Source organism: Meleagris gallopavo, chromosome 3 (genome assembly GCF_905368555.1).
Source record: "Meleagris gallopavo chromosome 3, MGAL_WU_HG_1.1, whole genome shotgun sequence".
Classification (NCBI taxonomy): Eukaryota; Metazoa; Chordata; class Aves; order Galliformes; family Phasianidae; genus Meleagris; species Meleagris gallopavo.
Window position 1 is genome coordinate 26,676,110 of NC_139406.1, and position 27,745 is coordinate 26,703,854.

At 35.0% G+C, this 27,745-nt stretch overlaps 1 protein-coding gene across 2 annotated transcripts; it reads right to left on the minus strand.

Moving 5' to 3' along the window:
- Nucleotides 1–4,513: 4,513 nt before the first annotated feature.
- ZPBP (zona pellucida binding protein) lies at nt 4,514–27,745 on the minus strand. Of its 2 annotated transcripts, none has more exons than XM_010708540.4 (8): nt 27,619–27,745; nt 23,083–23,151; nt 20,864–20,989; nt 14,962–15,111; nt 12,349–12,567; nt 9,845–9,918; nt 8,260–8,437; nt 4,514–4,605 (listed from the first exon to the last, which is right to left on the minus strand). In XM_010708540.4, the coding sequence occupies exons 1-8, from the start codon at nt 27,743–27,745 to the stop codon at nt 4,514–4,516; spliced, it is 1,035 nt and encodes a 344-aa protein (XP_010706842.2). The 2 variants fall into 2 exon arrangements, with proteins under 2 accessions (XP_010706842.2, XP_019469393.2); XM_019613848.3 differs by having other exon boundaries at nt 27,517–27,745.

Below are 27,745 nucleotides of genomic sequence, written 5' to 3' on the forward strand. Positions count from 1 at the left end.
TACACTGGAAATGATGGTGGCAACACCGGAATCTCACAAATGAATGCTCACAGAGGAAAAGAATGAACACCACATGCAAGTTTATAAGAGACCAACTGAACCAATACAGGGCTGAAGGTTACAGTGTCCTGCATCGCACTGCAGGTGATGAGATGTGGTCACCACTATGAGCCTGAATCAAAATGCCAGTCCATGGTGTGACAACAAGTGACTTCCCCATAGAAAAATAAGTTCAAGATGCAGGTTCAGTGATGTGCATTCTATTTTGTAATAAGAAAGGGAAGATCCTTCTGATTTTCTGGAACCCAGTGGAAGCATCAACACAGACTGCTACATTGTGATACTGACTAAACTGAAGGCTTAAACTTCCAGTCAGGCCAGAGAAGATGACAACTTCTCTCTTGCAAGATGATAATGCCAGGCCCCATACCAGTTTGAAGCACATAGAGCACATTGCCTATCTTGGCTGAACTGTCCTACCACACCCACTGTATAGTCTGAATTTGGCACCTTCTGACTTCCATCCATTCAAAGATGAACCGCATGGGCATCATTCTGCTATGCCATGATAGCAGCTGTGAAGCAGTGGGTCACCTCCACTGGTGAGGCATACACTGGCAAAAATGCTTAGCTAACGGTAGTGACTATGTGAAAAACAGTGTTTTGCAGCTGAGTACTAGCTCTATCAAATAGTTTCATTGTGCTCTTTGTATCTGTTGTTACCTCAATGGAAATAAATAGGGTGCATTACTTTCAGAGTGACCTATGTATGTATCCTACATGAGGAGTTTTTCAGCTTTGCAGGTGGTTGTGTCTACGAAAGCCGTGTTTTCGAATACAGTGATAGCTCATTAATAATTTTGTATTTGAAGTTTGTTCCTTGAAAAATCTATATTCTTCTCAGATGTTCATATGTAGCTGCACTGACATGAGTATGACATTGCTGCTTCTACTTCTATTGCTTCTGCTTATTTCCCAGTTGAAGAAATGCCGAATTAATTCTTGGTTTGACTTTGTCCGTTTCTGTATGAGTGTACTGTACATTAATTTGGCTTCAAACCTGTGTAAGTAGGTGCCTGAAGAGATAATATTCTAGATGGGTTCAGATAATTATAAAATACCAGTTAGTGTGCAACAGTAATATTGTTACTCATTTAAAACTCAAGAGGAAAGGGCAGTTGTTCACCTAAATACTTATGCAAGATTTTAAAGGGAAAATGGGATAAGAAGGAAAGATATGAGACAGAGAAAATGAGTGTTACAGCAGGAATGTTAATAAAAGGAAAAACAGATCTACAATGTCATAAAGGCGCTTTATAGGGATATTTTCAAAGCATATCTTAAGGAAAGTAAACAGGAAATGTATTTGGACATAAATTGAAATCTATGAAATTCCATTTGGAAATGATAAAAAAATAATCTTAGTGTAAAAGGAGACTGATTATTGGACGAGATTGCCCTGACAGGTAGCAGAGTCTCTGTCCATGAAGATGTTCAAAACCCTGAGTAGTGTGCTCCAGCTGGTCCTGCTGGACAACACTGAAAATTGAAAGCCATGATGAAACGAAATTTAATGAAGCTCTTAAGCTTCTCAGTAAAAATTAAAAGATATGATGAAAGGTTCCCTCATTTTGGAAAACAATCTCTTCTGTTTTCTTATTGTGTAATATGAACTGAACTGTCAAGATTTGTAATATTTGATGTTACTTTTGACGGTAACTTCAGTATTTAAACTTGGATAGCTCCATAATACTTAGGAGGCTTTGACAGATACAGGAAAAGTCCAAACGTATGCCATTTATCAGTTTCAGACAAATCAAAATTATGTATTAATTAATCAGTAATAAAAAAGCATTTACATAATTAGCACACAAAAGCTAATGTTTAAAAACAATCAACTCTCAATTTACCAGAAATATTTGTTAATTAAGTTCATTTCCGGCTACTAGCTAATAGTAATCCTATTTCTGTAACATAACAGTTTCCTACTTTTAAAAAAATTCTTGAATTTTAGGAAATACACAGCATTAAAAAAAGCTTTTGTTGAAAATAATATAATAACAAATAGGAAGTTAGTCCTATTGAGGTAATTATTTAGAGTGTATCTATGGCAAATATTAAGTTTGCCACCTAGATTTACAAATAATCTTGTTAATTTAGAACTTACAAAGTTCACCTGCTTCATGTTTATTTGGCAAAAAGGGAAAAATACCACCTATAACACTAAACATTCCAGTTCCAGCAAAATAGAGCACTGCTGCAGATTTTTTAAGCAGAGATTGTAACTTATTGCAAAGAAGTGAATTTATGAAAAGCTTTGAAATTAGGAATGCATATACCAGTCCATAAAAAGGGGGGAAAACAGCAAACTTAAAGAAGATCTAAGATCATGAAATAAAAATAAATTTAACAAGCAATTAATTTTGATAGTAGAAAAATAAGGAAACCCTTTTTCCTTAGCAATACACACAAATTTCTTTCTTCTGGATCCAGCAATAGAAGAGCATAAACTTTAGATAAGACAGTAAGAGGAAATTAGAAGTCCAGTTTAATACTGTTGACAGAGATCAGGATTTCTTTCACATAATATATACATAATAAAGCACCTGTACTTGACTGCAATCAGTGAATGAGAGAAAACATTTGCAAAGGTTCGTGTGAAGTGCTTTTGTTCATAATAGACAAAATCAAAGGCAAAACTTTATAACGCTTATTTTACTTTTTCCTGAATGTCATAAAGGGCGTGCAAACTTTGTGGATTAAAATGAATTTTATTTATCAAGAGGACCAAAATATATCATTTCAGCACTCTGCTAATATGCATATAAATGCCTAGACAAGAAAGTCGGTATTTTAATGTGTATAATACCCCAATTAAAAGTACATCATTTTTATTATTCTCCTTCCTAGTACAGATATGACGGTATTAATGCCTTTAATTGTTGAAATGGTTGGAAATTGCCAACCAGAGTGTTCTGGTTTTGATGTACAATAGAAAGGTAGATATATAAATGTAAAAATACCGCTTAATTTATATTTTTACTGCCTTAAAAAGCCTACATTCATTTCATAGGGTAATTCTCAAATTAATTTGCTACCCGTACTGTAGGAAGCTCTGTGTGCCTTTATTACTTGTTAGGTTGGGTTTTTTACCAAAACAAATTCCATATTTTTGGAAACTAATACTGCAAAATGTGCTTTCTCTTTAGCCACTGATTTTTCAAACTAATGCTAACTAATTTAATGCTGTCGTGATTGGGAAATTATGAAGATAACGTAAGGATGTGCAGTACTCCAACCAAACATAATGACTCCTCTCATTTGCGGTCCATTTATTTCTTATTACCAAGTGAAAATAAGGACTGGGTAGCCTTCAGTCATTCTATGGCTTACAGTTTAACAGAGTTGGATTTCCTAACTAAGTACTAAATGTTTTTTTTTAACGTGCTCTTTCTCAGCTATTTATTTTCAAGTGGTATTTGATAAAAATAGCTATTTTATATATTCTGCTTGTTACGCTGTTTATGCTAATGTTCAACAAATATGCAGTGTCATGTTTAAAAGTTACTTCTTAGAAGTAGTACAGTATTTTTAAGTCCTTTTTTGAAAAGAAAATATGGAAAGATGGATGTTTTTAAACCTGAGGTTCATACTTGTGCTTTAAAACACAATTACATGCAAACCCCATTTTTCAGATGGCAAAGGGCTAAAAATGACCTACACACATCTAGCTCATGGTCATGCAGGTAAGAGAGGGAATGCATAAATAGGATTTAAAACAGAATTCTGTTACAGAATACCAATTGAAATGAGGCTACTAATAAGTAACAATAACAAGGATTGTATTAAGCCATCTACTCACTAATTCTTGACACTTTTACAAAAGTAATGAATGAGCGTCATAAAAATTGTCATGGTATTTTATGTTAGTGTTTGTTTTCTTCAGGTAAAAGCGAGTTAGCTGAAACTATCTTTAATGGTAGAACAGATGCACAACCTAAGAAATTTTACATTATTTGAAAAGAATTTTCCGAGTAGTCAGTATTACTATTATAGTTCACCTTGGAAGAAAGTTTTGTTAACGTTTTTGTACTTGGTGCTATATTGAGCTGTTCATTACAGTTCTCCTAACCAAAGACTAAACAGTCAGGTAGATGAAAGCTATACATAGTCCTGCTAGTCCAGGTCAACAGGAGATGACTGGAACAAAGAACGAACTATGCAAAATAGCTCCACCTTTTTTCTTCTTCTTCTTTTGATTTAAATAGTTAATTATCTTCACTGCTTTTAATCTGGTGGGTAATTACAAAGACCTTAAAAACGAAGTATACCTAAGTGATACAAACTAGAATATACAGATGAATCATTATTTCTTAAAAACAAGTGTAATCTTTGATGTAACCAGAACAAACTGTACTCAGGTAAATATTTAAATATTTAAATAAAAATATTTATTAATATTGCCAGGTTAAAATGCATGAGAGCTATTGCAGTTTTGCCAGTCCCTCTACCGTCAGCACGTCATTGCTCCGTATATCAAACTGGTGTCACACTGAAGACAGTGAACTCCATCACTGGGATTGTAAGATCCTGGGCTGCAGATAACTATATGGACACAAAAAAATCAATGAATTTCAATGGTATTAATATAGAACTACTTACATTTGAAATGTCCAGAATACATCTTTATCTGTTTGAAAGAAAAAGATCATTTATTTTTCCCCAGTATTCTGCTAGTTGATGAAAGCAGAATTTCAGCTATTTGGTTGCATCTCAAATTTATCTTCGACAGCTACCTTCAATTTGGCAATATTAGCCTTAGTTTAGGAAAGATCTTTAATGAATAGCATTAGCACTCAGTATGCAGTGGTATTTAAGACATTCCATCCTTTTACAGAGTCTGTGTTTAACTGATTATTTGGTTTTGCCTAGCTTAATAACAACTTCTTTGTCTCTACTGCCCAAACCTTTAGCAGGACTTTCAATATTTGGGTTACCTTCATTTGTTGCGGCTGGCAGGATTCTGTTGATTCTCAGTAGGCTGTTACTAGCTTCCCTAGCATTTTTTTGCCACTGCTATTGACTGGAAAAAATTTTAGAGGTCTTAGGAAATATAAGCAAGAGGGAGTCCTCTGCAGATGTCATCTACACCTTGCATTTTTAGTACATGAATTTAGGCAACTCAAGATGGCTTTACAGGAAAGAGAAAGCTTTACAAATACACATAAGCAAAAGCATCTACTGGTATACCAGAGGAATAACTATATTCTTTTTGTCAAAGATTATAGATACACTTCTAGGAAATAACATAGGTTCTTTAATTTATTTAATTGGAACAAGGTAGCCTTCTATTGCAACGGGATAAAAAGGTCATCCCACTGTTGTGCAATCTGCTATTTAGGGGACAGCATGAAAAGGATAATGGAACCTTAACTAGTTGACTTGTAGCTTACTTACACAGCTGCTGGATACTAAATGATACACTCAGAATCCTTTTCTATGACAGAAAACTCCTATTGGTAGTAAACCATCACTCTGAAAGTATTAGTGTGACATGATACTAAGTATTATAAAAACAGTAAAGGATACAGAACAGGTAAAACTGAACATCCACTGTTTTGATGTATGAAAACTAGAGTAAATTTTTGTTTATGAATCAAGCAATAGATATACATAATTTTTCCTCCATGTTCCAGGGTCTATGCCGCACTCTTTCCAATTCTGTCACATTCTTATTGAGATCAGCAGCTTAGAAACATGTTTCCATATTCCAAAATAGAACTGGCATGTATACAGGTAACACAATTATTTGAGGTTTGCGATGCATCTGTGGTGATACAGTATGACAGGTACTAATCTATGGTTGATGATTAAGAAAAGCATTATATATTTTTCAGAAAGGAGAAAAAGAATCAAACTAGTGAACAGCTGGTCAGATTTCTACTCTATGTAAAGATCTCATGAATGAATGCATACATGTATGTAGAAAATAATACAGCTTGATGTGGATTTACAGTGAAGACAAATACTTAATCAATCTGAAAGCACCTGGTATGGCAGCACACGCAAATTCAATAAACTACAGAAAACTACAACTAGAAGGGAAATTTTGAAAGGATTACAGAATGATGCATAAAGGAGAAATAAGAGTTTGAGAGGAATGGGTAAAGGCATTGCTCTTGGACAAATTTTACTAATTTTTTTTCACTAACAAGATTATTAGATGTTCTTAACATCAAATAAAGGTACTAATTATGTAAAAGACACTGGTAAGAGCTGATGTGAAACACCTTGCTAAATTCTAGCCATCTGTGTGCAAGAAAATTAAACTCAAAATGGGGCATGTGAGATTAAGGTTTGTCAAAAGCAGATAAAAAGTGGTTGACTTGTTCTAACTGTAAAAAAATGTAAGTTAAAGGTCAGTCTCTATACTAGAGCAAATAAATAGAAACTTTCCATGAATTACTTTACATTAGAAGCTGGATCTTCTAACTACAAAGCAACTGAGACCAAAGCTTCCAAACAGTTTTAAAATTGACCTTAAATCTCTTAACTGATATCATTAAGAGTCATTTAGCTCTTAAATGACCTGCTTTTTGCAACTCAGTGAAAATAGTGGGCCACCCAAGAAGCTGAACTCTGCTTCATGGAAATACATTTATCAAAATGCTTCTATGACTGCATGTATGCTTCCAAAAAAAAAAAAAAAAAACCAAACCAAAAAACAATCAGTCACAGTGAGTATGACTAGCCATGTATCTAAGATACGCAAAGCAATTCTCCCATGCTAATATGGTCTTTTGAGAACTACTCATAAAGTCTGAGACATTGAAAAGAAATGTAGAGAACTTTTAGTAGATAGTAGTAATACCTTGCAGAGGCCATAGCCCAAAACATGACCTAAAAGACTGAACTTTTATTTCAATGAAGGCAATATCAGAAAGAGAAAATGGTTGGAATCTTCGAGGATATACAAAAGCTGTTGCTAAGCCAGAGTTGACAGAATTGTTTCCAGATTTGGTGACACACCTAACAAGAAGTAACAGGTATAAACAAAATCAAGGAAAACCACAAAAAATTCTTAAAATAAAGCTTTCCAATGGTAAGGATTTTGAGTACTGTGTTGTGTTACATGTCCTTAGGAGTCTGTGAAGTCTATCCTTAGAGGTTTTTAAGATCATGCAGGACACATCTGTCAGTAAAAACTCCTATCTTGCTTTGAGGCAGAAGGATGGACTGCTATACAGCAGAGGACTCTTTCAGCTATATTGCACATGATATGATGTTTAGGATTCTGGCAAAGATTAATTATACCAAGAGGTAAATGAAAGAGAAGAGTATATGTCTGAGAATACTAGCAGAATGACATCTGCAACTATGGGAAGTAGTAAGCAGACACGTTTCAGGACTGTTTCAGGTACTGTGAAATCTTGCCTCCATATCTGCCAAAGATGCATCTGTTATTAACAGCTGAACAATGATCAACTTTTTGGTTTGACACTGTGTGTAATATTTTTGTCTAGAGCAGGAGGTATATAAGGTGGTAGCAACTAAAACAACAGTGTTTTCACTACTGATATTAAATGACCATCAGAGCTAAGACAAAAGTTCTGTTCTGAATAAAAAAAAGAATATAAATTAGTTTAGAATGGACTAAGATACTGCAGGGCGGAAGACCAAAACAAAACAGCAGTCTTTACAAAACAGATCATCCTAACAGCTTTTCTAAACTTGATTTTCAAGTATTTTTTCTTGAAATAATGTGAACTGACACTTTGTATTGCAGTAAATGCACTGAATTTGGTATATATCTTGTCCTTCCTGAAATTATGTCTTTCCCACAAAGATAAGAAATGGGAAAAAACAACTGCATATGGAAACATTTCCTACGTCCTACATTTTTAGAATTGTCTCCTTCTGTTGTCTATTTTCTCCTTATAAGTACTTATTTTTTAAAGTGTAGTCCATTCTGTTAATATTCTTTGATAAGTAATCCAGTGTTTCTTTCACCAATTCTAGCTCTGTAAAGAATTATCTATGTAAAAAGCTTGACCACAGATGTATACTCTATGCATCTGACTCCTGATGTTCCTTTGAGGCTTCAATCCCAGTACATGGGAATCATATCAATGACTTTTTTTCCAGGGGGAAATAAAATCTGACAAAGCCATTTAAAACATAAATCAACAAGATTTGTTGAAATAAAAACAATTGTAACAGTATTTAATGCTTGTAAGATATAAGAATTTTGTCACTTACCACAACACTCTGGGCAGTCTGGATGCCTTACAGCATTCACTCCATATCCTGGATAGCAACGATCAACCCACACCATTTGCAGTGTACCTTCAATGTAGTATATTTCAGGCAATGGTTCAGAACTTTTCTTCCTAATTTCCACCTCTTTCTTAAAGAATCTCTCTATGAGGTCCCTTGCCTAAATTGAAACAAGTAAGTATTTTTTTTAGAATCAGTGATGCAAAGAGGTCAAAATAGAAGATAAGACCAAGGAATGTGGATGTGAGTTGAGATTAAGAATTAAATGATATATTTCTAAATCTTTTGATTGTAGCAGGTAGGTAGAATGGAAACAGGAAGGTAATCTGATATTCTTTGATACGTTGTCTTAAATTTAGATAAACCTTGCTCAATTAACGCAATCTCTCTAAATGTTCAGGATTATATAAATACAACCATTTAAACTGATTCAGCTTTAAATGAACCTGGATTATAGCATTAAAGCTATCCTGCATTGGATATCTGTAGCTCATCAATAGTTTTGCAGATTTCCCTCTTATAACAGTATTATTATTTAGGTCCAATTATATTTCATACTTTCCATCCATATTGAATATCTCTGTTCAATAAAAAGAAAATACCACACACACAAAAAAGAAAATGCATACACAAATTACAAAAATGGCAAAACCAAATGTGTTTATGCATTCTTATTTTGATTTTGTCTGCATGAAAAAGATAACCTTGACTATGAGCTTTCCCACAAATGTATTTTTTTTTCCAGTGGACAGTATGGAAACTGTTTAATGAGTACTGCACATTTGTGACTCCCTTCCCACTCCAGTTGAATCCCAACGCATGATTTACGTACCTGATATTTCTTGACAGTGAATGGATGTAAAATAGCAGATGCTTTAGAACAGCATTAAAAAACAACACTATATTGAACAGAGAGCACATCTATAATCAACATACTGTGAGGAAGGTGCTTAGATGTAGCCCACAAAAAAAAACACTGAAGGTCGCAACTGTCTTGAGCTTTCCTTTTTAAGTTCCTACAGTACTTTAGTTCAGGTTGCAGTGCAGTATATTCATGATATACACTGTCCTAAGTGTTCCCCTTCTAGGGAAGAAGGCATATCTTCCTCCTGTCCTTCCTTCCTCTTTTTCCCTCGCCTTTTAAGAATCTCTGAATCAAAGTTAACCTGATAAGCAAAAGTTCGACTTCTCTTTCTCTACTGTGAGAGCCAAAATCTTCAAGGAGCTAATATTTTAGCAGATCACAGAATCACTTTCCATCACAAGTGATGGAAAGGCATGCCATTGCAAAAATATGATGTTTAATATTTGCAAGACTTGTCCAAAGCTTCCCGATTATCTTGCTACTCTTCATATTCTTAAAATACTTTCCTTAATGCAAAGTGATAAGTGTGATCTGCCTTACACATAAGGGCAACAGAATATTGGCAATTTTAACTACATTCTATATTTTTTATTAATTTAGAACCACTAAAACTTTCATATTGGTTTATTTACTAACTGACTAATATTTTACTATATGAAAGTAGCCTATTATGTTAGTTACAATTTTATTTATCTACTTTACCTTGTATAATCTATGAGGTACATCACAACCACTTTGCGGACATAGTTTGTTGTTTTCTGTGTCTAAGCAAGTAACTGTAACAAAATACAATCTGTTTACAGAAGAACAAAGTCAATGAAATCAACATTTTAATTTACTTGTTTACAAGATTCTAATCATTTCTGATGCAACTGTTTGGGAATTTCACATTTCAGATGGCTAACTTGCAATATTTTAAAAACATTAATTTGTCCTCCTATAGACATTACCACTATGTCTATATAAGTTTATTGCTTACACTTAAATACTTCATGGGAAATCATTTTTATTTGTAAATTCTGACGGCAAGAAAATATGAAATCCTGGATGCTTTGCAGACATATAGATATCCAAATCCTTTCAAAAAATAAAATAAAATAAAATAAAATAAAATAAAATAAAATAAAATAAAATAAAATAAATAAGCTACTCTCTCTCTATTTACCTAGATATCATTCTGGTTTTATAAAGACAGATTTAGAAACAGTCAGCCAGGGATCCTAACAGTTCAGCCTTCTGATTGTTCAGATTCAATAGACTCCAGTTTTCTCTGAAGAACAACTTCAGCAATATGAATGTTTTTAAAGATTTCCCAATTTCCCCCACTGATCTCTTCCTGTGCACATCTCAGTCCCATATACTCACACACTCAACCCCTTCCATCCTCATAGGAACCTCTATGAGGTACTGAACCAAAGGAAAACTTTGAGAATGGATTCAAGAAAAAATGGTTACACTTTAGTAATCCATCTGCATGAGATCACATTCCTCATCAACTATGACTAGCATGATATGGTGAAGGCCTGAGACATGCTTAAGAAGCTGCTGGCCTACACTCCGGAACTGGCACTTGATTAATCTGCCATAATAACATTATCTGTTAACATGTTAATTTCACTTCTCTTAAGTTTTACCTACCTCTGTCATAGAAGTAATTATGAAACACCAAAAGCTGCTTAGAAATCAAAAAGTACTGACACCTCAAGGTGCTGAAGAATGTGTATTTTACTATTGGGTTATATCAAAGTTTAAATCCACCTAAATCTCTAACTGGAGAACTTCTCCTCAATTGTAGAAAAGCTTCAAAGTATTGCTTAAATATTTTATGAAGTCTGCACATTGGCTAAATCTCATTTATGTCATCTCAACAAACCTAGAATTAACCTAAACTAATGACCCTCTTCACATCAGTGCTATCCACTACAAATACCATCTTTAAAGAAACACAACTAATAGTTTCACTGTTTTGGAAAGTGGAAAGTGGAAAACAAAGTGCAACTCGTATCCTTTGTTCAGAAATGGCTATCTTAAAACTGCATGTCTCGATATACAGTGACTAATGTAATAATATATATGAAAATATTAAATAATTGAAAACATTAAGCTCAAGAAAACTTTAGATATGTTCTTATCCACATTCAGCTCAGCAACTGCAAACTAGATAGCTCTTTTAATAACAAAGTTTTCAAGTGAACTACATATATAGTGAGACTGCTTTACTTGCTATTTAGATCTGCTTTCATAGCATAATGGATCTAGGACCTTTTTTCAAATGGTCTCACTGTTTAGAAGGAATACTCTCAAAAAAAGTAAAATAATATCTTCTTTGGACTGATACAGTGTTAAGATTTCTGACTTCCACAACTGATGCATTTAGTGAAAAGCTGTTAATAGAAACATTTTATGAAAATTAGTGTATGTTAAGGTGAAAATGTATTTGTAGCACATTAATTTTATGAGAATGGTAACTGAGATACTGTGAGATCATTTATGTATAAAAAGATCTGAATATCAGATATATCAGATATAATGTTTTGTAATTATTACAATATACAATGGCACTCAGTAAGAACACTTAAATATCCTATAGCTTAGTGACATCTGACAAAACCACCTGATTATTTGCTTTTAATCGTGATTAAAGGAAACTACAAATACCAAAGTCAACCCCGCACTTTTGTAAATCGGTTTTACCTACTTCTCCTTTATACTCCGTCCATTTAAAAAAAAAAAAATGGAAAAATATTAAATATCCCTCTTTTACTGTTGCCACTTAAAGAAAGAACTGCACTGAGATTCATCTCATTTAACTCCAAACCACATCCATAGAGAGATTTATACATCTATAATAGTTGACAAGAGGAAGGTCATCCAGGGAGTTATGGAATACAATGCATCACTTTTCTTCCCATGATAGTGTGCAACAAGGAACATGATAAAGTTTTATGATGCAAAATAAATAAAAAATATATATATATTGATCTATGTAAAGCTATAAAAAGTTCTGTACTCTAATGAAATAATGTAAAAAACACACTTTCGAGTAGATCATCTTGCTTTTTGTTACAGACAGCAGATTCATATGCAATACCTTGAAGCATTTCTACAATTAGAAAAATTAAATACACATAACACTTTCAGCATATAAGCAGTAAGTTCAATTATCTAACATCTAACCATTCTCTAAATCCAAGACAGATTTTTACCTGAAAATGTAAAGAATATTTCGCTCTGTAGGCCTCCTCTCTGCATTTTTACATGGTGGCATTCTGCCTTAATTAATGAAATCTCACATGAAAGGTCAGCAACAAGCTTGCTTAGTATCTGAAGCAATGCCTTCCCAAAAGAAGTATTATGAAAACTACTGCACGGGGCTGCATGGTACTGGACTGTCAATTCATAGTAATACTGAGGATCAGAATAAGCTGCAGGAAAAAATGCAAATGATGATGAGGAAAATGTATGAAAAAATGAGTTACTCACATATTTGCAAATAAAATTGTCGATTTAAATTCTTAACTTATAAACAAAATTAATTTGAACTAATTTGAACTAATTTTTAATGATAAAATAATGTATTCTGGGCTAGTCAGAAACACGAGATTTTACAAGTCCATATCTTAATTATATCCATAGGTTACTTTATTGCTGGCTGTGGTTTGTTTTTTTTTAAACAACAGTAAACTATATTAGAAGCATCAAGAATAAGAAGCATGTTAGAAAATAGCCTGTAGTATGTGGTGAAGTATTTCAACTCACACATTATCTTTAATTATAGTAGTGTCTTTTACTCTTCTTAGTCAACTATTACAAAGAAGTATTTTAAAGGATGTAAAAACTGAATCTAAATTCCTTCTCTATCAATGTAAGTACCTGAACAAGCTATCATACAGACATGAAATTTACATTTAATGAAGAATCAGCTATTTAAACTTTACTGCAAAGCTACATGCACACTTGGGCATCTTTCACAGATATAATGTACCATCAAATGCATGAGTTTAGTTGCTTCATGATAACCACTCTACTTACCCAAAGCTTACTATCAGCTAGATATCAATAGAATGCTAAATAGAAAACAGAAGTAGAAGAATGAAGAACAGGGGTCATGGTGTGGGTAGAAACATAGAAATAAGGAGGGAGATTTGCAGAGAAGAAAAATGAAGGAATAGAAACCAAACCAGCCACAAGAAAAAAATAAAACAAACAAAGAAACAAAAAACTAATAGAATCATAGAACAGTCTGGATCGGAAGGAACTTTAAATATGTAGTTGCAAGCCTCCTGCCATAGGCAGGGATGCATTCCACTGGACCAGGTTGCCCAGAGCCCGATTTTGAAACACGTCCAGGGATGGGATATCCACAGCTTCTCTGGGCATCCTGTTTCAGTGCCTCACCACACTCATCCTGTGTAAAGAATTCCTTCCTTTTCTAGCTTAAAACAAGTATCCTTTTTCCTATCACTACACTCCCTGATAAAGAGTTCCTCTCCAGCTTTCCTGTATCCTGTTAAATGCTGGCAGTAACGCATCAAAATATCAAGAATATGGCATCCAATCAAGACAGCTAATTAGATTCTCCACGTTGATTTTGCTTCACTCATTTCCTTTCACTTGCTGCTGCATATTCTGAATTTTGAATTTGGTATGCAAGTATTTAGATTGTATCCTTCCTGAAAAATGTAAGACTGCATTACTGAAAACTGTAAACTTTCCCATCACAATTGAAATAAATTTCTTCTAGTTCTCTCAGACAAGGTAACTGTTAAAGGTTATAGTTATTCTATATCAAGGCTACTAAGGCCAGAGTCAAATTAATTTACATCAGAGGCTAGTTTAGGTTATTGTGCTCTAGCAAGCCTTTAAATGAATACTGATACACATTTCAAATTTGATGTCAGACATCATTCCTGCTTAAGACAATACAAACTCCTACCTAAACCTCCTCAAGAATTAAGGAAGGAAAAGAGATCTAGTAATGAATAAATGATATTGTCTTTATAATATTTCACTTCATCAGCCATTCTTAACAAATGGATATGTAATCATAACAGGAAAGAATAAGCTACCAGTATTGTCATAGATTAATAGAATCACCAAGGTTGGAAAAAGCCTCCAAGGTCATCCCATCCAACTGCCAACCTACCACCAATATTTCCCCACTAAACCACACGCCTCAGTACAACATCCAAATGTTTCTTGAACACCTCCAGGGACGGTGACTCCACCATCTCCCTGGGAGGCCCATTCCAGCACCTGACCACTCTTTTAAAGGAGAAATTTTTACCAACATCCAACCTGAATCTCCCCTGGCGCAACTTGAGGCCATTCCATCTTGTCCTATCTCTAGTTATGAAGGAATTATTTAATTAATTATGTAATTACTTGATACATAATTTACAATTTAAAAACACATTCAATTAATAATTAAGCCATTAACCTGTGTGAAATAAGGCCGTGCTAAAATTCGTCTCCTAAAGAATAATTTCATTTTAAATTATACTATTTTTATGTTATTAAGGACTATTATCTGTTCAATCTGTTCCATTCCACTATGTTTTATGTTTCTTTTGTAAAAAGAGCTGTATTCATAAATTTCTTAGTCAAAAAGTGACCTTCATTTAAGGCTCTGTAAATGCCATTAAATGAACTGCCTGGTAGCAACAGCTATTAAAAAAAATTTATCCAGAGAAACCAAATGTCTTTACCTCTCCAAGTTAAATTTTAAATAAGCATTACTTCTTTATAAGTAGCAAAACATATTTAAAAAGAAAATCTTCTTCAAGGTAACAGCATACTTAACAACATTAATAACTTACCATAAATAAGATATTTTATCGTGAGTCTTTTATCAGGTTGTCCAGCAATAAGCTTATAAACAAGGGAACAAGTATAAAGTCCACTCAGGTCAGATCTGAAGTGTCCAAATATTAAAGTTCCTGTTGGTGATACTTGCACACTGCTATTTTCTGGTAAAATGTAATGAAATAAAGTTAGCTGTCAGTATGAGAAAATGCAGTTCTCCCATGTAGCTTGCTTGTGGGTTACGTGATGACATTTGATGAACACTTTCCTAACTTGAAGACAGTGACAACAAGCCTGAGGATTTCTTAAACAGTAGCTTATCTTGGTAGCTGTCAAAGAAAACCTTAGGAATCACTAGATTAGCACAGATTATAACAGACCTGAAGGTAAAATATTCACTGGATAAAATATTTTGAGAACAGATTGTTTTGCTTTTTGAAGCCCAAGAAAAAAAAACTTTTAATATTCTAAGTACTTTAGGCCTTTTATCTATAGTATGAAATCTAAGACAGTTAGAGTAATGTGAAAAACATGTATTTTTTGACTGAAAAAGTGAATCCTAAGGACATAAGATTTATATTGAACACATTTTAGGGTCCTTACTTTAGATTAGTCCTAATATGGTTTTACAGGCAGAACATGTGTTCTCTCTCAAAGCTGACCTTTCCAATTAGCTTTATTCAAAAGGAATCCAGTTTCTGCACCCAACAACCAGTCCACGATCCAAATAAAATGTGGTAAGTAAGCAAAATTAAGCAATTCACTTCAAAGCCACACTCCTATTTATTCTAACAAAATACTGTTACTCTGGATGCTTACTGATTTTCCTGCTGTACAATTTTAAGAAAGATATTAAAAAAAAGTAGCTTGATCAAAGCACTTCTTTTCACACACCTAGCCAGAGGGTGTGAGACAACTTTGTTCCTCAAGAATCAATTTAAACATTTTATCAACTTAGTTTTGTCTCATATGTACTGTGTTTATAAAGATGATGATTCAAGTCCTGGTTGAAAAAACTGAGTCTATAAACTAGGATGTCATTTGCTACCGAATGCTGAAATAGCCAGCAGAAGAATATTGTAAGAAAACTAGCATACATTTAAGAACGTAGTTTGGATCTTTGGCATATTCAGCTGCCCTAGCTGGAGCGCCTTTAAGATGTAACACAACCAGATTTGCTATATCTACAGAATCCATGACTAAATTTCAAAGATGACAAAGAAATCCAGAAAAGACAAAGCCTGGACGTCCAGTGAAGAGATATGATCACAAAGATTTTTTTGAAAATGTATGAACTGTGAATAGAAGTAGGAAAGTTAAGCAGTTCTTCTAATGGATTAAGTCACTGGTTTTATTTTAGAATTTTATCCTACCTTGAACAATGAATATTTCTATACGAGAAAGGAACAGAACTTTACAACAGTAGTCATTAACTGTTTCAATGGTACATCTGTCTGTAAAGAATCTTTGTATGGATCACAAAATCAAAATATTGTTTCACTTTTCTTCCTTCCTTTTCTTTCCTTCTTCCTAGGGAAACATCCCTTGCTGTGTGGGATTATCTGGACGCATACTGCCTACTCATGTGAGTTTGGATTCACACGAAAAAAAACAATTACCTTTAAATGAAACTTGAAAAACAATTGATTTATGCACTCTCTTCTTAAATCTAGTATTTTTTTCTCTGTTACTCTGCTGGAACAAGATAAGTAAGATGAGTTTGGATTTCATGTCACATTTTGTGATACAGATGACATGATATGATTTAATGTGCTTCTCTTACACAAGAGGCATTTCATATACATGATGGACAAAGGATGTGATCATGTTCAGAGTTTCCTTGTGGTCAACATAAAATAGCATGATACGAAATAAAAGAGAAGTTATTTTTGTTCCATGAGAGGAAGTTAGATAATTTTCCAGGTTCCATGAGTATGTTAGGTGGCAATGTGTATAAAAAACAGTAACTTTCCTATAATTACTTATTCTTAGGTTTCACCGAAGTAAAACAAACCTATTCCAATGTTTGCATTAGCAAAAAGAATGAGATACTTTCTTATATTTTCTGTTCTATTTAACTATTTCTATTTAAACACCCTCCAAAATTCTTTTTTTTATGCAGTGAAACTTTAGGATGCAGAACATAAAACGCAATTTTTCTGTTTAAAGTGTGTTTTAAAATACTCTTATTCTCAGTCATCTGATGTCTCAAAAACTTCAAAGTATAATTTCCAGATCTTAATACAAAAGAGTCACTCTGCTAACTGAAGAAAAATGGTAAATTTTAAAAAATGATTTAAAAAGAAATTTTGTGCAGTATTTTGTTTTTCATTATTCTTTCGACAACACATATGTGAACTAGAACAAAGATTCAAAAAACAGAATTGCTTGTTAATGACTACAAACAGCAGAGTTTTTACTGCTCCTTGTAAGTTTTTTTTGTAGTCGTGATGTTCTATGTATATATTTTGACAAATTTGGTGGGCACAATACACCTTTTTATTGTGAGTGGTTTGGGTGGTTTGTCTGAAAGATAAATTCATTTTTCTATCACAGTTCGTACATTTATTTTGAAATGTTTCAAGAAGCAGCATTTTCTTACTCTTCCTATGACTGGATTCATAATTCTATGTTCCCATTAACAGGATTATTTTTATTTTATATGAACACACTGAGATAAATGCTTATGAATGCTAATTTCCTTCCAATATGGTGATTCATTATGATAGATATTAGAGACTAACTGGACACAGAAGTCCATGTGATTTTTACCACTTAGAGGGAATTAGACTCCCACTATAAAAGAAGGCCTGGCAAGAAAATTCTCTCACACAACAAACAGTTCATAAACTAGAAACTTAAGTGTTTGTTTATACTTGAGTTGAAAGAAAATGAATGTGACAGCACCCCTAGGAGATTAGGAACCATCTCTCTGTCTGAAGTTGAAGTCCTTTCATTACTACGTTTTTTCTACATTTTTTCCTAAAAAAAATCCTCACATCTCTATAGAAAGCTCTGTCAGGAAAAGATATGTTTTCTTCTCTTTTTTTAAATGGTTTTTGCCCTCCTGCTGCTGATTCTAGCGTATCTAAAGTTTCCACAGAGCCAAGAATCCCCGCCACCCTAGTTTTTTGCTAGTCATCCAAGTCTGGCACAGCAACTTGAGATATTATTGAAGCAGTCTTCAGGAAAACATTTAAACCCGTCAAATGAAAGTCTGAGGTCTCCACGGTCTTCTCTTCTGCATAGTTAACACTGTCGAAACTGTCATTTGGGTAAGCAGAAGCCAGAGGACTGAAAAGGACAATTTTTGTTAATTGTGAATCAGGAGGCTGCTTTCTGTCTGATCACATTAAGCTCAGGACATATACACATGACAATATATCTGATAAAGTGTTTGTCATGCATCACAAACTGGGCATCAAAATATATCATTTACAATGCAGGACACACAGCTAACCACTACATATTCATTTCAAGAGAGATTAACATTTTCATGTAAAGTGACATAGCCCAGAAGCTTAAGTAAAAGCAAAAACATCTTTAACTGTGAGGCAAAGAATGCTATAAATTCATCCTCGAGGTTAAGCCTGTTATCAGATTGAGAGCAAAACCAGTGCAGTGTCAGATTCTATAGAAACTTGAGATGCTCTACTATGAATGCTGGCATGTAGCGGATTAAGAATGAAGAATCACTATGATATCAACGGTACTTCAGATCACACAACAGGAAAAGCTGCTTGAAAATACACAAACACCAAGGACAGAGGTCTGACAGACACCAGTACAGATTAAGAAGAAAGCAAACAGAATTCACTAACACTGCCATTATAAAAGGGTGAATACTTAATAACCTAAACTATAAACTAAATTAAGAGATTAAACAGGTTTAAAATTAATCACAGTGTACTTTAAAAAAAAAAGGTACCGAAATTACATTAAAGAATAAATGAGACATATACAGAGGGAAATAAAAAACAGAACTTAGGTTCCCTGCTCACACTTGGAAAGATGTTGCTCATGAGCAGGTCATGATCTCTAAGAAATCTTTCTCATTATGTGGGAATTGTAAAAAATGTACAAGTAGCCCAACATATTCAATGAAGAAACAGTGATTGGTAGTTTTCCTGCCATACAAGCAGCTTACAACAATGGTTTCATCAGAAGCATCTTTATGAAAAATGTTAGCCTTAAACGAGCCGTGAAGAGATTTGTCAGAAACTGACCTTGGCAATGCATGTGAAGAGCCAACATAGACACATGCAGTAGAAGAGCAACAGATGTGTTAGCCCAAGGATGAAGGGAGCTGAATGACACAGTGACAAAGAACATGGAAACAGTGAGGTAGTAAACATTCTTTGTTTTACTCTTTCCTGGCAAGAGATGCCTTCCAGCTTTGTCCCAGGCTCTACCAGAGCTTAAGGGGATGCTACAGGAAATGAGAAGCATGATGTTAGGGACTTACTGAAGTGAGCTTGACATACACAGCTTAATAGACCAGAATGAGATTGTCTGTTTTGATGGCAATGTGGCCCCAAGGATCAGAAAGAGGCAAATAACACATCCACTTTCAAAACAGACCAGAGGAAATGGGGAATCACAAGTCAGCCATTCTCACCTCAAAACCCTTCAAAGATGGAACTAACAAAAGCCATTTCAAGACCCATGAATGCCAAAACTGTGACTATGAACAGTCAACATAGATTAAAAAGATCTGGATGGATCTCCATTTAGAAGATTACTTGATTGTTCAAATTGTAACTAGCAGCCATATCTGAGGGACTTTCTCCAGGGCTGCTACAAGCACCAGTACTGATTAGAATCTTTACCACTGACCTACATTACAGGACAGGATGCCTTCTTGTCAAGTATGCAAAAAAAATCAAATTGCACAAGTGCAATCCTGCACTTGGAACAGAGTAAGAGTAGCATATACAGTTGCAATGTACAGTTGCAGACAAGATTTTTGGTAGCAGCCCTGCAAAAAAAAGGACCTGGGAGTCCAAGTGGACCCTGAACATGACTCAGAAGCACACTTTTGCAACAGTGAAGGCTAACTGCATACTGGGGTGTATCAACAATAGTACAGCCAGCAGTTAAAAGTGATTATTTTCAGTACTCATTTTGGCACTGTAGAACTCCTCAGTACAAGACAGATGCTAACAAACTGGAGTGAGTAAAGCAGGAAGCCTGTAAGATGATTAGGGAGTTGGAGCACAGGATAACAGGCAGTGGAAACTAGGATGTGTATCCCAGAGAAATCTAGGGAGGGAATTGCAGTGCTTCACTGTCTAGGGGGAGTTACAGGAAAGATTAAGCCACTCCCTTGAAGAGATACATCACAAAAAAATAAGCAGCAATACCAAAAAAACTGCAATAAGGTAAATATTGTGTGAAAATGAGAAATAAAATGGAAGAATTTCCAGAGAAAGGACAGAAAATCTCCATGGATAGAGATCCTCCAAACTCCAGAGGTCAAGGCCATATGCAACTTCATGTCTGAAAGTTGCCTGTCATTGAGCAGGAGGTGGGGCTCTATCACGCTACCTATGACTCTATTGCTCTATCCTTATAGAACAGTCCCAGCTGTCTCTCAGTGCAGCAAAGAATGTCACCCTCAGCCTCTGTTGCTTTCATTACACCTTGCCCTGTCTAGTACTCCTTAGAGATGGCACCATTTTCTACAGACATCTCCAGTGTTTTATTCTGGTTATCCTGAATTTTTATCCTAAAACTTGAAAGTTTATCATTTATATGTATATTGTTTATCATTTATATAATATACATATAAACATAGAATCTTCTCAATTCTCCTCCATTCACAGTTCCATCTTTCTAACTATCATGATTCTTTTTAGGGGAGGAGGAGGAGAAGAGAGAGAGTGCAGAGGGCCATGAAAGAAAATAAATTCTTACCCGAAGAAAGATAACCACCTGGTCCACTCCACCGGAATACTGGATCAATCAATTCTGAGTTTCGCAGGTGATTTGTAACACATAGAATATGTGGACTGCTGTGATCCAGCTTGACATAAACTTTCACTGAAAAAAGTTTATTATTAGCATTAAATACTTATCACTGCTATCCTACCAGTGAGATATATAATGTTAAGACAGTAGTAAATGTAATTTTGTTGTGTATAGTTTGTTTTATTTCCCTTCCTAATGACATTCTGCAAGCCATTTGTGTTCTTCAGAAGCATGAGATGCTAGATATTTATACTCTAGAGTACTCCAAACATGAATATACCGTGCTATCCTAATGCTGTTGAAAAGCCACAACTAGTATAAACACTACAACCACTACATTTGTGGTCTAGAGAATCTGACTTAATAAGTGGAATTGAATCAAATATACAAATTACCATTTATTTTACCATGCCATTCAGATTCCCTGCAGGGGGAAAATTGTTTAGATATTTGATGCAGGAAGGAATTAACATTTAGAAAAACAGTTTTCACTTTTCCATTACGTCAAGTAGTAGCAATGGCACCAGTTTTCTCTCCCCTTTAAGCATGATTGTTTCCTGTCATTAAAACATGAAAAACCTCTTAACATCACAGCACAGTATTAGACTGCTTAAGCAGAATACAGACATAAATATTAACATTTGATACAGAAAAATACATTTAGAATTTTGATAGTGTTAAGAACAGGAGGAATGTCCAACCCAGCTAATAATAAGCTTGTTACTGTGGCTTGTAATGCAGAAAACAGAAATGAGTATCTTTTTAAATGTACAATAGAATATCATAGAAATAAACATCATTTGCAGATGTCACTTCAGTTTTTAACCCGGAAAGGGGCGGAGGGAGGAGGACATGTCCCAGTCTTTCTAATCAGAAATGCCTTGCGTCATATAGCACCTTTTATTATTCTTCACCTTGCAAAGCCATGCTTTCATTTGTTTATGACGTTAGTTCTGGGTGAGAAGAGCAGCATGATACAAGGAACAAGTGGGAAATTAAAGGATTATACTTCAAGTGGAACTCACAAAGGGGAAAAAAACCACACAGGTTTCTGACTCATTTCCATTTGCACTGAAAGAAAACAAGTATTTTCAAAGTTTTAACCACGAATCTGAAAGTGTATCTTTCATTTTACAGTAGACCACAATAGCCATGAAGCAACTCTAGGACCTGAAGTTCTGTTCTGAATATGAGGTAAAATGCCAGAGAGGTTTGCAAAAAAGAATATTTATCTAAAGGAATCTCACTGCTACATGCCCAATTATAAGTTTGTTTGTTTCCCATGGCTGACAAAATCTATTCTGTATGCACAAGCTGCTTTTTGATTATTTTTGTATGGAACAGTCTAAAAAACAACTTATACTAACTCCCACATTAGTCAAGTCTGGAGAAATATCCAGCAAAGCTGAATGTGCATCTTCTAGAACAGAACTTTATTTTGTCTTAGTTTCGTTCTCCTTTCTTAGTAGCAGCCCTGCTGAAACATATATGTTACTATTCTCAAGGCAGAAAAAAAGAATTTTGCGCTGACTTAACACCTCTAGGTATGCTATTAGTACAGCTGAAAGTGTAAACACAGATGGAGAAAACTAGGGGGAGGTGTATTACCAAAATCAAGTACAAGATGTGCATTAAAGAGATGGCAACATAAGTATATGGCAATGAGGAACAGCCTCTTTAATCTTCAAATTTTTTAACAATTGTTTTATTTATTAAGAAAGTGACTGTATTATGTACTGGAGTTAGATACACGTGATTTATTAAGCAATTAATTCTTAACATTTCTTAATTGTTATTGTAGAATATAACATAAGACTCAGGTTCTGTGTACACAGAAAGTAAAAAGCAGGAGGAATATCTACAATGGGAGAAAGCAGTATTTTGGAGCAAAGGTCTTACAGTTAGAATGATGAGTACAAAGAATGCTGTTGTTTTCAGAACAATTCTGGAAAATAACTGTCTTTGCTTTATAAAAATTGCAAGAATAAAAAAAATCAGTGGTAGGAATACGTGTTTTTGTGGCCTACTAAATCATAGTAACATAGGTAAGTCAGTACAGAATTGTATTTAATTAAGGCATTTTAAATAATTAAACAACAAGGAGTATGACAGAGAAGGGCACTTTTGTGGTAGAAGGCGTTTACATAATGGTTAAAGAAAAATACCTGGAAATAAGATGGATCCCACTATTTTTAAGCTATTGCTTCTTGACTCTGCACTTCTTGAATACTGAACTGTTAAAAGATAAAACAATTGCATCAACACAACTACTACATTTCTCTGAAAAAGCAAACAGCGTGCTTCAGGTCAATGTACACCCTTTATGGACTTGTTCTTCAATAGGTATTAACTTTATATTTGTCTAATGTCTTACACAGGGCATGTTTCTCATTTTTAGCTTTAAATATATTTCTAATTTTTACAAAAGAACTGTCACATTTCATATGAAGGCTCTCTATAATGAGGGGGATTAGATACTGTCCAAAAGGGGGATAAAATTTAGCTGCATTGTTATGATATGCTCAGTCTAGATGTCAGTCAATGTGTGTACTGACCACTAACAAGGTAACAAACATAGTTTCTGTTATTAATGTGATTTTCTTAATTTCCTCCATGAAATTAAAATATAAGCTCTTAATGGTTGTTTTAATTTGCATCTTCTACATTAAACAGAGATTTAAAAGACCTTTCCTAACAACTGAAAAGCTTTATAAGAGATGCAAGACTTCTGAAAGAAAACTGAATGATCTGTCAGTGTGCAGTATCAGGCGGGCATTTTAGCACAAGTCAGATCTGAGTATCTTCTACAGATATTCGAGATATGCTGCAGAAAGTCAGCAGAAAGAGAACACTGGCTAACAGACCTCTCAGTATCTTGTGTTCTTTGTCTCCACCTCATGTTTAGAAAGAATATGGGTTACTGAGAGTTAAGGCATGCTTGTGAGATTGAATTCCTTAGGGGAACCTGGGAAAGCAAGTAAATATCAGAGAAATATAAAGTCTTCAACACAAAAGTTGGCAATAAAAAACTGAACATATAATTAGTAGCAATAATTTTACAAAGATGGGCTTAATAGTTATGTGGCACCAGAACTGTGCTTGTTGCTAATTTAGATTCGATAGATATCAAGTGAAGCCAGTAGCAGATATGCTAGTAAATTCATTTCCCATTACAGCACTTGTTGGTACACAAGAAAGACTGGGTTGACTCCCAGCTTTGCTTTGATTTACCTTGATTAGAACAATAATGGGAAATCACCAATTCACCACATTTATTATGAAACTGGTAACTGTACTCCCTTACCATACATTGTTGCAATGGAAAACAGAAGGGAGTCAGACTCTCTAGCAACCAGGACAAGATAATCAAGGTAAGTTAAAAGAACTGCCTATTTTTGCCAGTTGAGGAAACAATTCTATTCAAAATACTTGTGGAGTAGAAAAAGAAAATTGAAAGAAAATAACAAGTAGTATCATATATGATGGATTTCTGCAGATAACAGTTTAATTTACTTCATAATGTTGCTTTACCAAGTAGCAATTCACAACATTTTTTTTTTTATTTTTTTTTTTAGGAGTAAAAACTTTTCAAATAACTTAATTTTCCCCAAAGACCTCCTAGAAGGATTGGAGGATTTCAATTATAAATATAAATAATAATTATAATTATAAAACAAAACAGATTTGAAATTCTAATTGGAATATTTATATTGTCTTCCAGAACTCTAGTGCACTGGAGCAGATATACATAGCTCTTCATGGGAAACAGTGATTTTTTACAATAATAATTTAAACCCAGAGATGGAGCTCTTGCACTGCTTACATAAAACGAATTAGAAAAAGTTCAAAGAATGTAGTTACTGAAGGAAGACAGTGTAAAAAACTACTGAAATTACTGTTTTGGCATCATTAAGGACATCACATTTGCCTGCTCTTTCATGTGCATACACTTCATTTGTGTGGTGGTCATTTCAGTCAGTAAGTGCTTCTGTCCACATATGAGTCTGACCTCAACATGCTCTTTCCCTCACTTCGTATACTGACTTGAAATTTTTTTGAAGCCTTTTTTCAGGTTTCCTACTTGAATTCCTTTCCTCTCCTCCTAATCACTTTAAATGGCTCTTCCTCAGGCAGTCTCTAGCACAAATGATCTTCTCATTTTCACTCACTAGTTTAAGAGTGCATACGATCAGTTTAAACAGATTCTTATCACAGAAAAAGTATTATGAGGTCATTCCAAAGAAAATGTAGCAAAACCACAATAAAGATAGAACAAAATAAGAACTTAAACTGCATTTTAAAGTCATTAAAGACACTATTCCATCTCCTCAAATTGCAACAGCACTTAAAAAGCAATGGGAAAAGCTAAGATTCGTTCATTTTTTGAGAAAAATAAAGGTGATCTCTTTATTAATTCTCCACATAAGTTTTTTAAGCAGCTCAATGCACAGGGTGTGATTCTCCCTTCCTTGTACTGCATTCCTTACAGGCATAACAAAAGCAGATGAATATAGATGAAGAAAACTAGTTTTGTATCACTATCAGAAACAGAGAAGTTAAGCCATTCATCTCCAAGGCTGAGGAAAACCTCCCAGCTGCCTGAAGAGCCACGCAGAGAAAACTGATTATTACTGGAATGCAAAGGAATTCATTTCCCTGTCTGTAGTGATACATATGGTATCTGTTACCTGAGTATCACATCTGTATGTTAGTCATCAATGGACTCTAAAATCCTCTGGAGTTAAACTCAACAGCCTTCCTTCTAACTTACACCACAGTTTCTGTAGGGAGTTCAGTTTAAGTGCAAAATGCTAACACTCCGTTTTCTTGCACTGAACGTCTATTTGGCTGAACTATAAATTCTACCCAAGAGAAAAAGTCCTCAAAGTAAGAGAGAGATTACATCCCTGTATTTCTAAGGAGTTCTGTCTGCAGGGGAAACATCTCAACACTAGATCAGAAGCAGCAAATGGATTGTACTTGCATACATACAAAGCTCCCCTGCTCCTCCCTGATCCATGGGGCATTACAACAGTGCCATGTAAAGGGTCTGTTCTCACTCCCTGCCCAAAGGAAGAATCTGGTTAGGTTAATAATGACTACAGGAGCAGTCAGTTGAGAGGGAATGCCACTCTGCAGCTCTAAGTTTCACATGAAGTAATTCAACCATTTCATAAAATACTTTATCCTGACCGTTTCAGTCTTAAAATGAACACTATGGTAGCAAAATTAGTCATCTTCAGAATAGTTGATCAGAAAATGATATTTGTCTGAAAAGCCCAATGGCAGGAAGTAGGGTTTAAAATGAGACTTAACTAATTAAACAGTGTACTAATGAGTAAAATGCTGTACTGCTAGAATGTGCAATTGGCATAGTTTCAATTCATTTATAAATGAAACTTGTAAAATTACAGGAAGAGATTTAAGTTATGGTGACTGCTGAATTTTTTTAAAAGTAATTATGTATGGAGGTAATTTTTTTAAAGAGATTTCCATACCAAAAGAAGATATAAACAGCAATACTACTTATCTTTACCTAATGGTGCTAACAGACAAGTGTTTTCCTATATCCAAGTATTTTAATGACAGCTGGCATTTCCAAGCTGCCTCTTGATGGAAAGTGCTGTGTAAGGAAAACCACACAAACCCCCAAATGCAAGCATTAGTAAACGAAACAAAAAATAGTTTGAAAGGTTCATATTCTTTACATTGATCTGAATCCAGAGTATAACAGTAACTTCTCAGTGATACAAAATTAAAATTAATGTCTTTTTTGGAATTGATAATGTCTATTCTGCCTATTAAAATCTAGGATAGAGGAAATAATACAAGAGCGATGCTTCAGTGAATAAATACTAAAATGCTGCTAATTATGTTTTTTTTGTTTGTTTGTTTTGTCAGAGTAGAACTTCACCACTAATCATGCTTGTGGGAATACAAGAAAAACTGTTCAGAGCAGAAGTCATGGAGCAAGATAAACAGCACTTGCTCATGGAAAAGTCCTCAGAAAGGAGTTAGTGAAACTTGGCCAAATGAGCAGATTGGCAAATAAAAAGATCTGGCACCTAAACACACTGATGTCTAAAATGAGTAATCTAGTTTAATATTACCAGAACACCCAAAGCAACTTGTTTCGTTCAGACTTCAAAACCTCACAAAGGACCAGGCTACCCAGACAGGCTGTGGTGTTTCCTTCTGTGGAGACACACAAAACCTGCCAGGATACTCTCCTGTAGGGAACCTGCTTTAGCAGGGGTGGACTCGCTGATGTGCAGAGGTCCCTTCCAACCTCTGCCGGTCTGTGACTTCAAGGCAATCCCAGTTTTAGCATCAAGGCTGTACGACCAAATTTCCCAATAGGTGTCAGCTGACAGCTGCAATCACGCGTGCTGGATAGGAGATCAGCAGAATCACTCCCGACAAGTGCAGTCTTGGTGTCCTACTACAGAACTACTTCTGTTCTTCAGAGCTGATGACACAGAGGTGCGGCTCTCAGCTGGGTCCCCGAGCCGCCAGCTGCCTCACCAAGCTGCCTGCACGCAGGCATACCGCTCCTCCGGCGTACAGAAAGGAGAAACACCTCTCCCCTCAGCACTCACTGTTCGCTTTTGAAGAAAATAACCCTTTAGCTTTCCTGCGTCTACCGGTGGGTGTAGACGGGCTGTGAGATTTTGTCACCGTACGGTGAAGGCGCACGGTACCTGCCGAGACCCCCTGCAGCAGGACGATGAGGAGGCCGAGCAGGAGGAGGCCCGGCCCGCACATGGCAGCAGCCGTTGCCCGGGGGCGGCCACGCGTCCCTCCGCCGGCCGCGCTCTGCGCCGCCAT

Bases quoted from the DNA above. Each gene is read 5' to 3' on its own strand.
- ZPBP (XM_019613848.3), bottom strand. From the start codon at position 27,745: ATGGCGGCGCAGAGCGCGGCCGGCGGAGGGACGCGTGGCCGCCCCCGG. The intron at 23,152-27,516 runs GTGAGTGCTGAG...ATCTTTTAACAG, and splicing joins ATTTTCTTCAAAAGCGAACA to TTCAGTATTCAAGAAGTGCA. The intron at 4,606-8,259 runs GTAAGTGACAAA...GTGTCCATATAG, and splicing joins AGACTGCCCAGAGTGTTGTG to TTATCTGCAGCCCAGGATCT.